The 15156-nt window shown below is 45.7% G+C and overlaps 1 protein-coding gene across 4 annotated transcripts in view; it reads left to right on the top strand.

Moving 5' to 3' along the window:
* The window catches only part of ADGRF5 (adhesion G protein-coupled receptor F5), a 96940-nt gene extending 85892 nt beyond the window's left edge, over window positions 1-11048 (top strand). For 3 of the 4 annotated variants that reach the window (XM_045193068.3, XM_045193067.3, XM_024557676.4), the window contains 5 exons: window positions 605-1996; window positions 3253-3294; window positions 3382-3441; window positions 6084-6168; window positions 8055-11048. In XM_045193068.3, coding sequence (XP_045049003.2) covers window positions 605-1996; window positions 3253-3294; window positions 3382-3441; window positions 6084-6168; window positions 8055-8134 — 1659 coding nt within the window. In that variant the 3' untranslated portion in view covers window positions 8135-11048. Of the gene's footprint in view, window positions 1-604; window positions 1997-3252; window positions 3295-3381; window positions 3442-6083; window positions 6169-7352; window positions 7420-8054 lie in introns of all 4 variants that reach the window. The other variant, XM_045193070.3, reaches the window with a different exon arrangement.
* Window positions 11049-15156: the final 4108 nt, after the last annotated feature.

Genomic DNA, 15156 nt, shown 5'->3' with positions numbered 1-15156 from the left:
CATGCCATTTTGGGGAGCCACCATTCAAGGAACTACAGGGCTCATAGTTTCAGAGAACAAAACAAGGCAAAAAAGGGTAGAGAAATTATATCAATGAAAGACCCAAAATGGAAAATGACAAGCCCAAGTTTGTGAGAGAGAAAATCAAAATGGTTAGCAAAAAAGAAAGATGCTTTCTGACAACAATGGCATTGCTCATTTGATGTCCGGTATGTGAGAGGGCCTTCTGTGGCTACCTTGTGGCTGAAGTACCAGCCACCAAAAAGCCTTTACAAGCTTGGGATTAAAAGTAAAATAAAACAATTGATGAAGATCTTGGCCAGCCTGCTGAGTTGGCCTTAGTGAGTGATTGTGAGTGGTTCTCATTGGCACTATTGCTAAACATTTAACGAAGTCTCACTGTCTTGGGGACCAACCCATCCTCTGCTAACCCCCTGCCATAAGATGGTGGGTCCCAAGTCCTCACAGCCTGGGATGCCTCCTTTTTCTCTTCTCTTTTCCTCTTACCTGTACCCACTCAACCAGTTTCCAGGGAGTTGTTATTTTTTCTCTTTTATGATCAGAAGAATTTGTTTGGATTGATCCCATGTTATGTCAATTACAGAACGTTCTCTCTACGGTTAATGCCATCCTCGACAAGCCTGTCCTGAATACGTGGAAGGTGTTACAACAGCAACAGGCCAATCACAGCTCACAGCTACTGGATTCAGTGGAAAGGTTTTCCCGAGCATTACAGTCAGAAGACAGCACCGTTCTGTCCTTCTCCCAAACTAATGTACAGATGAAGACCATGGTCATAAAACCTGGCTCCCCAAAACCCTACAAGCAGATCTTCATTTTCTCAGACTCTGACCTCTGCGGTAATGTGACTATTGCTGAGTATCATCTGGGACACCTGCAGCCAGGTGCATCTATCGTCACCATGGCATTCCCAACTCTCAAAACCATACTTGCCCAGGATGCTCACAGAAAGAATTTTGCAAACAGCCTAGTGATGACAACCACTGTCAGCCACAAAATAACCATGCCATTCAGGATTTCAATGGTTTTTAAGAACAACAAGTCCTTAGGTGGGAAACCACAATGTGTCTTCTGGAACTTCAGCCTTGCCAACCACACAGGGGAGTGGGATAGTAGTGGGTGCTATACACAAGTCGATGGGGACAGTGTCTTTTGCAGCTGTGACCACCTAACGTCATTCTCCATCCTCATGTCTCCTGACTCCCCAGACCCTGATTCTCTCCTGAAAATACTGCTGGATATCATTTCCTACATTGGGTTGTGCTTTTCCATTCTGAGTTTAGCAGCCTGTCTAGTTGTGGAAGCTATGGTATGGAAGTCAGTGACCAAGAATCGGACTTCCTATATGCGTCACATCTGCATAGTGAACATTGCTGCCTCCCTTCTGGTTGCTGACATTTGGTTCATTGTAGCCTCCACCATCCGGGACCATCACTATGTACTCAATGAGACAGCCTGCGTGGCTGCCACCTTCTTCATCCACTTCTTCTACCTCAGTGTCTTTTTCTGGATGCTGACTCTGGGTCTCATGCTCTTCTACCGCCTGGTTTTCATCCTGCATGATGCAAGCAAGTCCTTTCAGAAGGCTATTGCTTTTTCCCTTGGCTATGGCTGCCCTCTCATCATCTCAGTCATCACAGTGGGGGTCACCCAGCCCCGGGAAGTCTACACAAGGAAGAATGCCTGTTGGCTCAACTGGGAGGACACCAAGGCCCTACTAGCCTTCGTCATCCCAGCATTGATCATCGTGGTGGTGAATGTGACCATCACAGTTGTGGTCATCACCAAGATCTTGAGACCTTCCATTGGAGACAAGCCCAATAAGCAGGAGAAGAGCAGCCTATTTCAGATTAGCAAGAGCATCGGGGTCCTCACACCACTCTTGGGGCTCACCTGGGGTTTTGGTCTTGCCACTGTGTTCCAGGGAAGCAATGCTGTGTTCCATATTGTATTTACCCTCCTTAATGCCTTCCAGGTAAGTTCTGTAGTGCCAGTCTCGCAGGAAGTATCTACGCAGGTGGGACAAATTAATGATAGAAACACAAACAGGAGTGGGAATGGGGAAGGATTTTAGTTCAGAGGAGGACCTAGCCCTAAACAGCAGTAATCACAGTAACTCAATGAGGTAGAAAGGACACCTTCCTCTGCTCCCATGGAATCTCATTCCCCTTATCACCTGCACCATAATTTAATTGCACATGCAACTCCCTTCTAAATGCCCTGATAATCCAAGTAGGAGGAAAGTCCCTTCCCAACACTGAATTTGCTATGTACCCAACATTATCTTGATGCCACCTATTAAGCCAAGTAATCTCTCCAGTTAATTTCCACAAGCATTAAATGAGCTCTGTCTCTGAGAGGTCAAGGACAGCATCTGTCTTATTTATCACTAGTGCCTAAATGTAACCTTGGCACACAGTAGGTGCTCAATAACCATTGATGGATGAAATGAATGCTGTGCACCACATAGTATGTTCTCTGAAAGCATTTGCTGAAGAATGAAAGCATGAATGTCCTGTGTAAGGTACACATTCTGATGTATTATTACACTAAAATGGAAAAGACACCCTCCTTGCTCTCCTGCAGCACATAACTCATTATAACATAAGTTGATTCATTAGAAATGCTTCAGCCGAGGTACAGACAACAAGGCTTTGGAGCACAGGAAGGAAATGCTTAATTTTGATTCAACCGGTGGGTAGGTAGAAAACACAGGCTTCCCCATGAGGTGGTGAGGAGGCAGGGGGTCTAGAGGTGAAGCTGAGACATTCATAGCCCCCTGGATGCTCCCACACAGACCATGCAAATTCTAATTTCTGCTATTGGGCCCATGTGGCTCCAAATCATAAGGAGGGCCCATGTCTTATGACATTTTTAATATGCTTTGACTAAAATGGACTGATCATTCCACCCCATGGCCCAGATCCTCATCACAACTATGTGAGGGCTACTGTAGGCATAAGAGGTATGTCTATTAGCACAACCAGCAGGACCTCCACTTCACAACTGGAGGGAAATAGGGAAATAGAAAATATCCTTATAACATTCCAACATTTAAAGTCCTTGGTGTGGACCTACTGCATCCCTTTTAACATTATTATCTGCTGGACTCATTCTATAAACACAGATGTGGCAAGAGGTAGTACAAATTCAATGACAGGTTAATAAACTTCCTTTTTGCTGGACAATAGAATATGGTTAAATGTACCTCTTCCCCATTCTTTTTTCCAGGGATTATTCATTTTACTCTTTGGATGCCTCTGGGATCAGAAGGTAAGAACATGACAGTTTTATGGTCCTGGAAAAGTCTGAAGTGCTTGCAGCATGTTGAATTTATATGTTTTTTTTAAAACAATGCAGGTACAGGAAGCTTTGCTGAAAAAGTTTTCACTGTCAAGATGGTCCTCGCAGCACTCAAAGGTACCTATTCCCTTTGCAGAGACTTTTGAAAAACCTCTCTCTATATACCAGTTTTAGCATAGATTATTCCAGTGTTTTTGCTTCTCATATGAGCTGGCTTATTAAACACAGTTATGGAACTGTTATTAAGATGCTGTCCCCACTGCTGGTCAAGATGGAGGTGTCGATAGACACGCTTTGCCTCCTTGCACAACCACAAAAAGAATTGCAACCAAATCTCAAAACAAATAACACCCAGAACTGTCAGAAAATCAAACTATGTGGAAGTTCAACAGACAAGGCTTTAAAGAAGCTACATTCATCCAGATGGGTAGGAGGGGTTGAGATGCAGAGAGGTGAGGAAATTCGGTGTGGTGCAGAGAAGCAGTGGCAGCTGTGGAATGGGCACAGGTGGTCCCACAACACAAGTGGTGGATAAAAATCAGGAGGGATACCTTGGGAGTGAGCAATCCAATCCCCAGGCTAGACCATACCACCCAGGGTACCAGTGCTGGGAAGATAAATTCCCAAAACTTCTGTCTGTAAAAACCAGTGGGGGCTGGGGTGGTGGAAGAAACTGCTGGATTTTCAGGCAACTCCTCTTAAAGGGCCCACACAGTCTTAAAACACATGCAAATCGACCCATGCTAAGATTTAACACCAGGGCAACAGCTGGAAGGGTGCCAGTTGCATATGGAGAGTCGGTGAAATGACTGGAAACAGGACAAGTGCTGAGCAACCACTCGTAAGGCAGGAAGCAGCACAGTCCCCTCTCCGAACCACAGAGCCACAAATTGGTGAAGCAGGTTGCCCTACACGCGAGATTACCAGAGGCTCCGCCCCACAAAATTTACAGGTGCCTTTAATAGGGAGTCAAAGCAGCTCTACCTAAGACACAGAAAGAAACACAGGGAGGCTGTCAAATTGAGGAGACAAAGAAAAATGGCCCAAATGAAAGAACAGAACAAACCCCAGAAAAAAACCTAAATGAAATGGAGATAGCCAACCTATCAGATGCAGAGTTCAAAACACTGGTGATCAGGATGCTCAGAGAACTCACTAAGTATGAGCAACAGCGTATAGGAAGAAATGAAGGTTACACTAGGTGAAATAAAGAAAAATCTACAGGGAACCAACAGTGAAGGGGAAAAAGCTGGGATTCAAATCAATGATTTGGAACATGATGAAGAAATAAACATTTAAAGAGAACAGAAAGAAGAAATAAGAATTAAAAAATAAAAATAAAAAATGAGGATAGTATAAGAAGCCTCTGGGGCATCTCCAAACATGCCAACCTCTGAATCAAGGATGCCAGAAAAAGAAGAGTAAGAGTAAGAAATTGAAAACTTATTTGAAAAAATAATGAAAGAAAACTTTCCTAATTTGGCAAAGGAAATAGACGTACAAGTCCAATAAGCACAGATAGTACCAAGCAAGTTGGACCCAAAGAGGACCACACCAAGACACATCATAATTAAAATGCCAAAGGTTGAAGAAAAAGAGAGAATCCTCAAATCAGTAAGAGAAAACAGAGAGCTACCTACAAAGGAGTTCCCGTAAGACTATCAGCTGATTTCTCAAAAGAAACTTTGCAGGCTAGAAGGGACTGGCGAGAAGTACTCATAGTGATGAAAAGCAAGGACCTACAACATAGTTTAACTCTATCCAGCAGAGCTACCATTTAGAAGGAAAGGGCAGATAAAGTGCTTCCCAGACAAGATAAAAGGAGTTCATCACTACCAAGCCATTATTATATGAAATGTTAAAGGGACTTATTTAAGAAAAAGAAGATCAAAACTATGAACATTAAAAGGGCAACAAATTCATAACTATCAACAACTGAATCTAAAAAAAAAAAAACACTAAGCAAACAACCAGAATAGGAACAGAATCATAGGTATGGAGATCATTTGGAGGGTTGTAAGCTGGGATGGAGAAGGAGGAGAATGGGGGGGAAGGTATAGGGAATAAGAAGCATAATTGGTAGGTACAAAATAGACAGGGGGAGGTTAAGAATAGTATAGGAAATGGAGAAGCCAAAGAACTTATATACACAATCCATGCTCATGGACTAAGGAGGGGATTGCTGGAGGGAAAGGGGGTACTGGGTGGAGGGGGGCAAAGAGGGAAAATGGGGACAGCTGTAATAACATAATCAATAATATATAATTTTTTTAAAAACGAGCTGTCGCCACATCTTTAAACAGGGTCAAAAAGCACAGATAATGTCAACTGGAGGTTAAGATAAAATTTCAGTGAGAAATAAACAGAAGTTTTCTGATGTAACACAAGGCAGTAGAGAACACAATTTGAGAAATAACTATGAATACAATTTTCTGTAGTTTATTTTGGAAAATAACTATTGCACTCAAATATATTTCACTGTTTTCACATGTCGGAAGATACTAAACTCTATAACAGTAAAAAGATATTTGCAAGTTATTTTCCTAATACTGATGATGAGATTCCAGTGTTTCAAGGTGCTCCTCCTTGATTTGTTTGAAGTAGAAATTCTTGCTTGGCCAGGCTCTCACCTTGAAGTGTGATTGAGAAATAGTCAGACCATGACCACTAGGGGGTGGCAAATAAAATCCTACTAGAGATAAAGCAGGGCCTTGTCTAACAGTTTAGCACCTAAATGTCCTTTTTTGCCTCTTTTCTAGTCAACATCCCTAGGTTCATCTACACCCGTATTTTCCATGAGTTCTCCAATATCAAGAAGATTTAACAATTTGTTTGGAAAAACAGGTACGTAGTGACCACCAGGCACTCCCTGTGTTGACCTAAGCAAATTGCTCTAATGGGGAGTCTCAAAACCCCACTTTCCCCAGTCAGTCCCCACTTGATGGCCTGATTGGGGGAAGAGGTTAAATGCAGGAACTTGCTTATATTTTCCCAAACCACCAAGAGGCTGGTACAGAGGGTAACTGCCTCCAGTGGACAACTAATAACTTAGGAAGAAGAAGATTTAGAGAATCTAGAAAAACCTGCAGAGAGCTGTCTGTTAACCATAAAAACGGAAACTGTAAACTGCTGGCCTTGTTGAACACAGAGCTCTTTCTGTTCATGTGAAATGTGACTAGGTGGGTCACACTTTTGGGTTATGGTGCAGCAAAAAATATCTTTAAAAGAGCATGCTCTAGGAGCCATGGTCTGGGGGGTTTTCCTCCCCTTTTTTTCTTTCCTTTTTCATTTTTTGGAGCATGCTTGTGTTACATGTTGACATTTCTAAAATTACGCATACACATATGAGGGATTGCCCACGTAGCTATTCTATGATTAACACGGACTGTTAAAATGTCTACCTTGGGCATACAAAATAAATAACATTAATGTCTTTGGGCAATGAGTCCCAGCCATTCTGGTCGAAACCCCTGTCCCATGCCACTGTCAGCTCCAGGAAAATAAACTCCACAATTCCTTTCAGCCTCTTGAAACCAAACAGATCTCACAAATGTGGAATCTAGAAACATGTCAATGTTCTGGACCAAAGGTTTTAAAAACGCCTCTTTGTTATCAAAACTCCAGAGGACTTGGCGTTCTGGGCTTCAGTCTGATGCATTACCCTGGAGGACGTGGCTTTTGATTTTGAAAGTCACTAATTGGACCTGCTGTGAAACGATGAGATCTTCAGGGTGTATTAGACCTATTACACTTGACCATCACTATCACTGGGATGTATTTGCCACTTGTGTCAAAGCGAAAATAGTGGAAAATGTATGAAATGATTATACACATTTTGCAAAGCCAAGGAAAGGTGTTTCTCATTTCTGAATCAGATATAAGTTGGAGTTGGGGCTCTGTTTCCGATGTCCCAGGGCCTGAAATTCCCGGTCATCGCCACTTGGTATCCTCTCAGGCTCATTAATGCAGCTCCACGCTGGCCTATTCGAGGGTTCCATAATCACTGCAACTTTGGTTTGTGTTGTCAGCAGCCCCCCAGGGCTCCCCAGGCCATGATGGAAACCTTGTTAGCAGTGGCAGTTCACCAATCTGATGGTAGGGCGGCCGCTGTGTCCCTTCCCTTGCTCGACACATATTCCCTCTGGTGCCTGTGCTCAGTCCCCGCCTTCCTGCTGACGCAGCCTGTATGGTGGCCCCGAGGCTGCCCTCCCACCGCCCTAGCTCTCAGCACTTTTGTTGGCATCTCCTTACTTCCGCTTCACTTCGGCCTCTTCTTCCCCTGTAGTTTTCTCTTTTCTTTCCATCTCTCCGTTTCCCTCCTCGCCTTCAGCTCAGCTTCCAGGCCCTTCCCAAGAGCTTCCCCAAGTCACCTCAACCCAAGGGGACCAGGGAGGTTCCCTCGTGTGGATGTCTCCAGGACCATGCATGGGGTGGCATGTGGAGTGCTGTCCATGTTGAGATCCCTCTGTCCTTTGTAGAAATCTGGCTGCTGGTTTGATGGGAAGTAGTTAGTGCTTGTCTTGTCGGCTGCCACGCATGCTTGAGGACAGCTCTGTTTGTTCTCCGGCACCTGTGGGTCTCGGGCAGAGGGCGGGCGTGGGTTTGACTCTGGGCATGGCAAGCTTACCTGGCTCTTGGACTAGAGCGCCCCCTACACCTTTAGGAGAGATTCCCACCCCGGTGAGCATGCGAGCTGGTCCCTCAGGCTAAGCTGCGCTTCTGTTTTTCAGGAACGTACAATGTGTCTACCCCAGAAACAACCAGCACATCCATGGAAAACACTTCCAGTGCTTATTCGTTGCTCAACTGAAAACAGGAAAACCCAACCCGTGTGACTCTTGGGGAGCAGTGGATGTGCTGTGAAAAAGAGATCCCGTCCAAGCCCTGGGTAAAATACTTCTTCCCGCAGCCTTCTGGGAGCGATGCTGAAGAGACTTTTTCATTAGGAAAGAGGCTTTCTTTTGTAAAGATAGACTCAAAGTTATTGTTCCATTTATTTTGCTGCCCTACCCCCACCCTTTGTGTGATACCAAATGTGTATAGTATTTAAGTGAAACTCCCGTTTCCCAAGGCCCAACTTATCTGTCTATATTGTAAAATAGAATTCCAAAGAGACATTTTCACTTTTCACACGTTGGGCACAAGGACAAGCTTTGATTAAAATAATAAGGAAAAGGCTAGTACCTAGGAAATACTTCAGTGAATTCAAGAAGGAAGGAAAGGAAGGAAGGGAGGACGGAAGGGGAAAATAGAGGTAAACAGTATTAAGGGCCACATTTTAAGATTCCCACATTCATGATCTAACTACTCAGATAATGCAACATTGAGAATTAAAAAGTGGCTCAAAAGTAGAAACTGAAAGCAAGCCATGGGGAAAGTTCAATATCTTCCTGGTATTTTCTCAGCAAAGAAAGCGGGAAAAGTCTGTGAAAAAAAAATAGGGAGAAAATAACATCATCAGGATGCTTTAAAATGGGTAATAATATTTACAAGAAATGCATGGAAGGAGACGTGGTTCTGCTGACGTTAAACACACACACACATTTTTTGCATATAAGGTGTGAGCTAAGCAGGGTGAATATGCAGAGGAAGTGTGATCACTATCCTTTATCAGATCCAAGCAAACCCAACCGCTGATTATGTTTTGAGAGTGTATCAGAAAAGCCTTACGTTTTCGTTTGTTCTACATTGAAAAGCAAAAAATACATATTTTTATATCCATTCATTGTCAAATGTGATATATTGCACTGAAAACAGACCCCAACTATCTATATTATATGTAACAGCTTTAACCAGGTACCTCTCTATGCATTATAGAATGGACTTAAATAATTTATGGCATTGTCTATTGCTGTGGAGTTAGTGGGCCTCGGTGTGTTGTAGAGCTCTCTGTGTATCAGCTCTTTCTGTCTGTAAGTTCCCAGACCAATATACATTAGAGTTTTGTACAGTCCAACCTGTGTTGATTGCAGCCACTTGGAGATCTCCCAGAAGGCAGTGCCACAGCTGGCTCGTCTCTGCTCACAGTGACACTTTCTCTTGATGAACAGATGGTGGAGGTTTTCCCAAGATTTTGATTATTTGTGATTTATGTGTGTGTGTGCCTTTCATACAAATACAAATATTTATTAAAATTGCCTCCATATTAAAGTTGACCAGGTGCTGCAGCTCCAGCAGCCATACGTTCCAAACCAAAGTCAACAAGACAATAAAAACGGGGGGCCACTCGGGAAGTGTGCACCCCGCACGCTCTGTAAGGGCGGAGAGCCGACCCATCAAGAAAGTAGGATAAAAGAGGCTGAAATTCAACAACCATTAATTTATTGACATGCGGAGGGGTTTTCTTTTAATATTTTAAATCTTTAAAAATCTCTTCCTTTTATTTTTAATTCTAAATTCTGCCCTGGCTTTCTTTTCTTCATGGGGAGGTGGGGGAGGTAGAGCAGATAGAAATATCGGTAATGCGTCAAGTAAATGAACTCTTTATTTCTGCAAAGTCAGAATGATGTAGACAGAGACACAGATGCCCACGTTCGCCTGAAAATTGTCACTTCGCTATTCTCACTGAAGAGTCCATTGTTTAAAGTCCCTGAAGGAAATGGTCATCGGGCTGTGAAGTTCTCCAGGGCATGACCACTTTGGGCAGAGCTTAGTCCTGAGAACTTGGAGAACCCGCTGAAGTAGAATTAGACATCAGGGACAGGTTGGCTGTGCCCGATCTGGTTCCTGGGCTTGTATCAGGAAGAACGGAGGCAGGGTTGCAGCACAATGTTAGCTTGGCCAAGGAAAGCACAGTACTCAGGAGGAGGCTATGGTTCTCCTGTCCAAAAGCACAATGGGACAAAAAACACTAAACTTCCACTCACTTCTGAAAGGGTCCTTCGGGAATCATTGTGTTGGACGTTGTGAAAGGAACCCCTGCAAAGGCAGGAACCTTCGGCAGAGTTCCATAGAGTGTGGACCTGGCCCTCTGCCCACGTCCGTTAATGGGGGCACGTTCCCTCACTGCACACACACATGCACAGAGGCACGCATGCGCCTCCCACTTTATGAGCCACACCACTGGATGCGAATTCCAGAAAAGCTATGAAAACAAAAAAAAATTGAAGAAATACTTGTTGGTTGTCTGCCCACCCACAAGATACATAGTTCAACCTCTGCTCCTTGCCAAGAATATTCCTAAATGAAGCAGTAGAGTTCAAAACTGTAAGGGAGACCATCCAGGACTCTGTAAATGTTGTGAAAGCAGGAGCCTCTCCTGGCCCTGAGGCCACCAGTGCTCAACCAGCCATGGTTACACAGCTGTAGTGGCAGGTTTCTGAGGGAAGGAGGAGGAACGGGGAGTGTCGGCTCTCAGGTCGGTGCAAAGTGAGATGTGTCTTCTGCTTCGCTCATAAAGTGCCCCGTGCTTCCCCATGGGTCTCACGTCTCTCAGTGGGTAAAGTCAGTTCCATTGGATAAAATTTTCTTGCGTGAAGGGACCATCCATTAAGTCAGTTTCTTACAAAGGCACCCACGCTAATGCTTCAGAGGTTGTGAGGTCGAGGTGTCCACAAGGGAGCAATTCATATGCACTACAGAAATGTTCTCTGGGAAGACTGTGAGTCCAGCGGGACACGTCAGCTCCCCAGTGGGTCTTGTGTCTCCCATCCTCCTCCCTGTGTCTTACTGTTTGTGTGGACAAAGCGGGTAATAAAGATTCACGGATTTTGGGGGCTGCAGGTTGCTCAGGACAAAAAATGAAGAAACACTGGGGGAAGTCACAGCGTTTGGTGGTTTGTGTAGAAAACTTCAGAGGGGTCTGTGTTAGGAAGGTTAAAGAAAAAGTTACATAGAGATGAGGGAGATTATAGCAACCAGTAAGTGCAGAACAGGGAGTGGAATTATTCTGAGGGGAGTGGAATGGGAAGCCACAATCACTGAGAAGACAAGGGGAAGTGAGGGTGGCCGTAGAATGCCATGGAAGAGGAATGCATTTTACTTGTGACGGGTGATGATAATGTCAAACGGGGCTGCTGCATCCCGGAAAGCAAGCCGGTGGCTCAGGCCAACGGGAGCTTGGTTCCCTGAGGGTGCACAATAAAAGAGGGGCGTCTGGTAGATATTTCTTTCTTGTGTATTTTTAAAAGTCAGTGAACATAGTGTGTCATCATTTCAGAGACGTTGGCGTTGAAATGAGATGCCACAGGTTTCTAAAATTAGAATTTAGGATTGAAAATCATGTCTTAGTATGCCAGTGTACAACTATGTTTCTTTTTCATGTTTATAACAATAAAATATTTTATAAGATCTGGTAAAATATATAAATTGTCTGCTCTTTTGCAATCTGCTACTATTGCTGTCTCAGGCTTCCCCCATGTCAACCACAATTTAACTCCATGATCCAAACAGTGAATGACCCCTTCCATTCTCCAGGCACGCAGTGGGGCGGGTGTGTGTGGGGGTTGCGATGTGCCAGAAGCTCACAGCTGAACTCAGGTGACCGACAGCGCTGATGCCTCTCCTCACGCCATCCACATTCCCACTCAGCATGTGGAGCCCAGAAGCTTGCAGAGGGTTTAAACAGGGGTCCTTGAAGTAAAGCTTTTTAGGACCTAACTTTCTGGGAAACCAACAAATGTTTGTCCTGGCACTGTGCGTGGCTTGGCTGGAATTCTTACGGACAGCGGAAAACAGCACCCCAGGAGTTGTTAGCCATACACACTTCTGCAACACGGCCTCATACCTCCTGTATTCATTTTCTATTGCTGATACGGCCACAATCTTAGAGGCTTAAAACAACACTCACTTGTTGTTGCGCAGTGTCTGTAGGTCAGAAGTCTGGGCATGGCTTAACTGGATCATCTGCTCAGGGGGTCCTTCTCCAAGCTCACTGTTTTTTGGCAGAATTTCATTCCTTGTGGTTGTGGGACTGAGGCCTTCAGCTCCCAGGGGTGTCTTGCTGTCCCCTGCCATGGGTCCCACCCACAATATGACAATTTGCTTCTTTCAAGTCAGTAGGAGAACTGTGCCAATAGGAATCCCTCTGACTTCCTCAGTCTCTGATCTCTAGACTCTCTTTGAAAGGATTAAGGTCCCTAATTACCTGACTTTGCCTTAATTACGAGGGAAGGACCTGGCCCTTGTGATTAATGCAAAGTCAGGTAATTAGGGACCTTAATCACAGCTGCAAAATCCCTTCACCTGTGCCATTTAACGTAATCTACTCTTGGGAGTGATCTAGGAGTTCCCGGTCCTGCCCACAGTCCAGGGGAGGAGATTACACAGGAGAGTTCATCACAGCGTTTTAACAAAGCGCAAAGGCAGGGGCCCACCCCTGCTCTGCCGAATCTGGGCGAGGCCTTAGCTGTGGCAATGTGGCTGGTAAATATTCCTGTGCAGTGGTGGTAATCACACTGAGAAGGGTCCCTCTGGCAGTGTCCGTAATCAAGCTCTCCTGCTGCGAATATTCTGTCTGCTGAGCATGCAGATGGGAAGGAAGTCGCCTGTCTTCCGGGGAGGGCATCCCGCTGCGCGCAAATCCAGGGAGAGGGCGCTGTTTGGAAAAGTTCGATTCACCCAGATGAAAAGAGACCGGTGGCTCCGGATTGACAACCTTCCCCAGGGTGGCGTGTGTCTGGTGTGCCAGGGAGAGTGAGCCCAAGGCCTAATGATGTGCCCTTGACCCTGAGGCCAACAGATTAGAGACCCAAGCTCCTGGGTGCCAGCCAGGCCTCTGAGCTTTTGTGCATCTGACCTACCAGTCCTTAAAAACAAAGCCAAAATGCCCCTCTCACACCGGGCACTTCTCCCTGAAATGCTGCCACCTGCAGCCTGCATGTCATGCCCACAACTGCAGAGTCTTCATATCTCAGTAGGCCATGGATCTCTCGTGGGGTTAAACCTCTGCCACCCTATGTTTGCTTGGGTCACAGCTGCCTGTCTGGAGTTTTCTGCTCATTTGAGCTGTTTTTTTTTTCTATGTAATAATCTTATATCTTAAGGAAGATGTGTATTTTTGTTTTGGGAAGAAATTTTCCCCTGAAGTATATAAACAGGGAGGAAAGCCTTCTTCCTATGGATACTTTATACGAACGTGAATGCAGCCTTCTTTGAACTATTCGGGAAGGCCTGGAGAGCCGCCCTATCTAATAGAACTATAACGTGAGTCACGTGTATTTTAATTTTTTTAGTAGCCACAGTTTTAAAAAGTAGGTAAAACTCATTTTAATAATGCATTTTATTCAACCCAGTATACCCAAATCATTATGCCAAGAGGTGATTCATGTGCACTTAGTGAGATGTTTTGCATGTTTTGTAGTGTATCTGGAGTGTACTTCACACTTACAGCACACCTCGGTGGTCACCGCCCATTCCCACTGCTTCATAGCCACAGGTAGGCAGAGGCCAGTGCATCAGACAACACAGCTTAGGGCACGAACCAGAGACAAAGGCTCCCTGCTACTCACTTCTGCTGCCTTCTCTGCCCTGACAGCAGGGTAGGAACATAAAGTTAAAGCAAGGCCAGCACCTCGTCATCCGGGCTAGGGTACGTGGGGGCTCTACTTTGCAGCCCTCGCCATCTGGGCTGGGATGCGTGGGGGCTCTGTACACAGCAGCCCTGCCCTCTGAGGGGCCTGCAGGCGCACTGATAGCGGCGCCCCTCAGAGACTGCTGGCACACACTGGCCCCAGAAAATCACAGCCCCACATCTTCCCCAGGAAGGAGGAGGTGCCTGGGGATCCCTGTAGACTCTCTGTCCTGGAGGGCCCACTGGCTGTGTCATTCGTGTGGCGAGGCAGAAGGAGCAAGACTCCTGGACAGGGCAGATGCCTTTCCTCACTCATCTGGGCCCTTCACTAAGCTCCTCTGGCCCTCCGTGTGCTCACCTGAAAAATGAGGATCGTTCTACTCACCCTCAAGGCTGTTGGCAAGCTCAATACGCATAGTTTATACAAGCATGTTTTGTAAACTATCAAATAGTGTGCAAATGAAAATTTATTTCCATATCTCTTTGAAAGCAGAGAGGTGACCCCGGGGGAGCTATGAGGAAGGGGCATTAAGCCCCCATGACTCTAATAAGATTCCAGGGGTCATTTTAAGCCCCGGACTGCTGCCTCTTGGGGTCTCCAGTAGGGCCCTAGATCAGGGAGGGTGGGATGATTCATCAGGTATCCACGAGGGAATGAGGTAGCGCTGGAAAAATTGTTGACTTTGAAGACGCCCTTCAAGCTAATTCTATATGTGACAAAATGACTTTTCTTACAAGGCCCCAAAGCACATCTGTAAATTGGCAGAGTTTTAATACTGTGACCCAAAGACTCTCCTTCACCCGGATCTTTGGTGCTTCCCAGAAGAGTCCAGCCCCTCTTCCTTGCCTCAGAATGCTGAGTCATGGGGCATGACTCAGCTTCTAGCTGCACTGCCCCCGGGGCACGTATCAGATGCCGATTGCCCAATGACAGAAGAAGGCCTGCCAGAGGCCCAGGCCGGTCCCACACACCAGGTGCCTTCAGAAGCCGTCTGAGGACAGGGAGCCCCTGGAGATCAACTTCTGGCTGCAACTACTTCAGCGTCCTTCAAGTTCATGCCTGGAGAACAGACGGCCACAAAGGATGAAAGTGTGGGGGAGGGGGAAAGTCTCACAATTGGGATTAGTGGGTTTCCTGGGGAGGTCTGCTCTGAGTGATGCCTCCCCAGCACCAAATGAGTCCACATGGCAGATCCCAGGGGCCCATTTCCTCCTGAGACAGCCAGCAGCATCATTTACACCCCACCCGGCCCCCCAGGAGACTCATCCCTGCAGATGCCAGGCAGTGGGCCCAAATAAGAGCGTGAAATTGGCCCTTGGGC

Source organism: Desmodus rotundus, chromosome 11 (assembly GCF_022682495.2).
Source record: "Desmodus rotundus isolate HL8 chromosome 11, HLdesRot8A.1, whole genome shotgun sequence".
NCBI lineage: Eukaryota > Metazoa > Chordata > Mammalia > Chiroptera > Phyllostomidae > Desmodus > Desmodus rotundus.
This window is presented reverse-complemented; position numbering and strand designations above follow the sequence as displayed.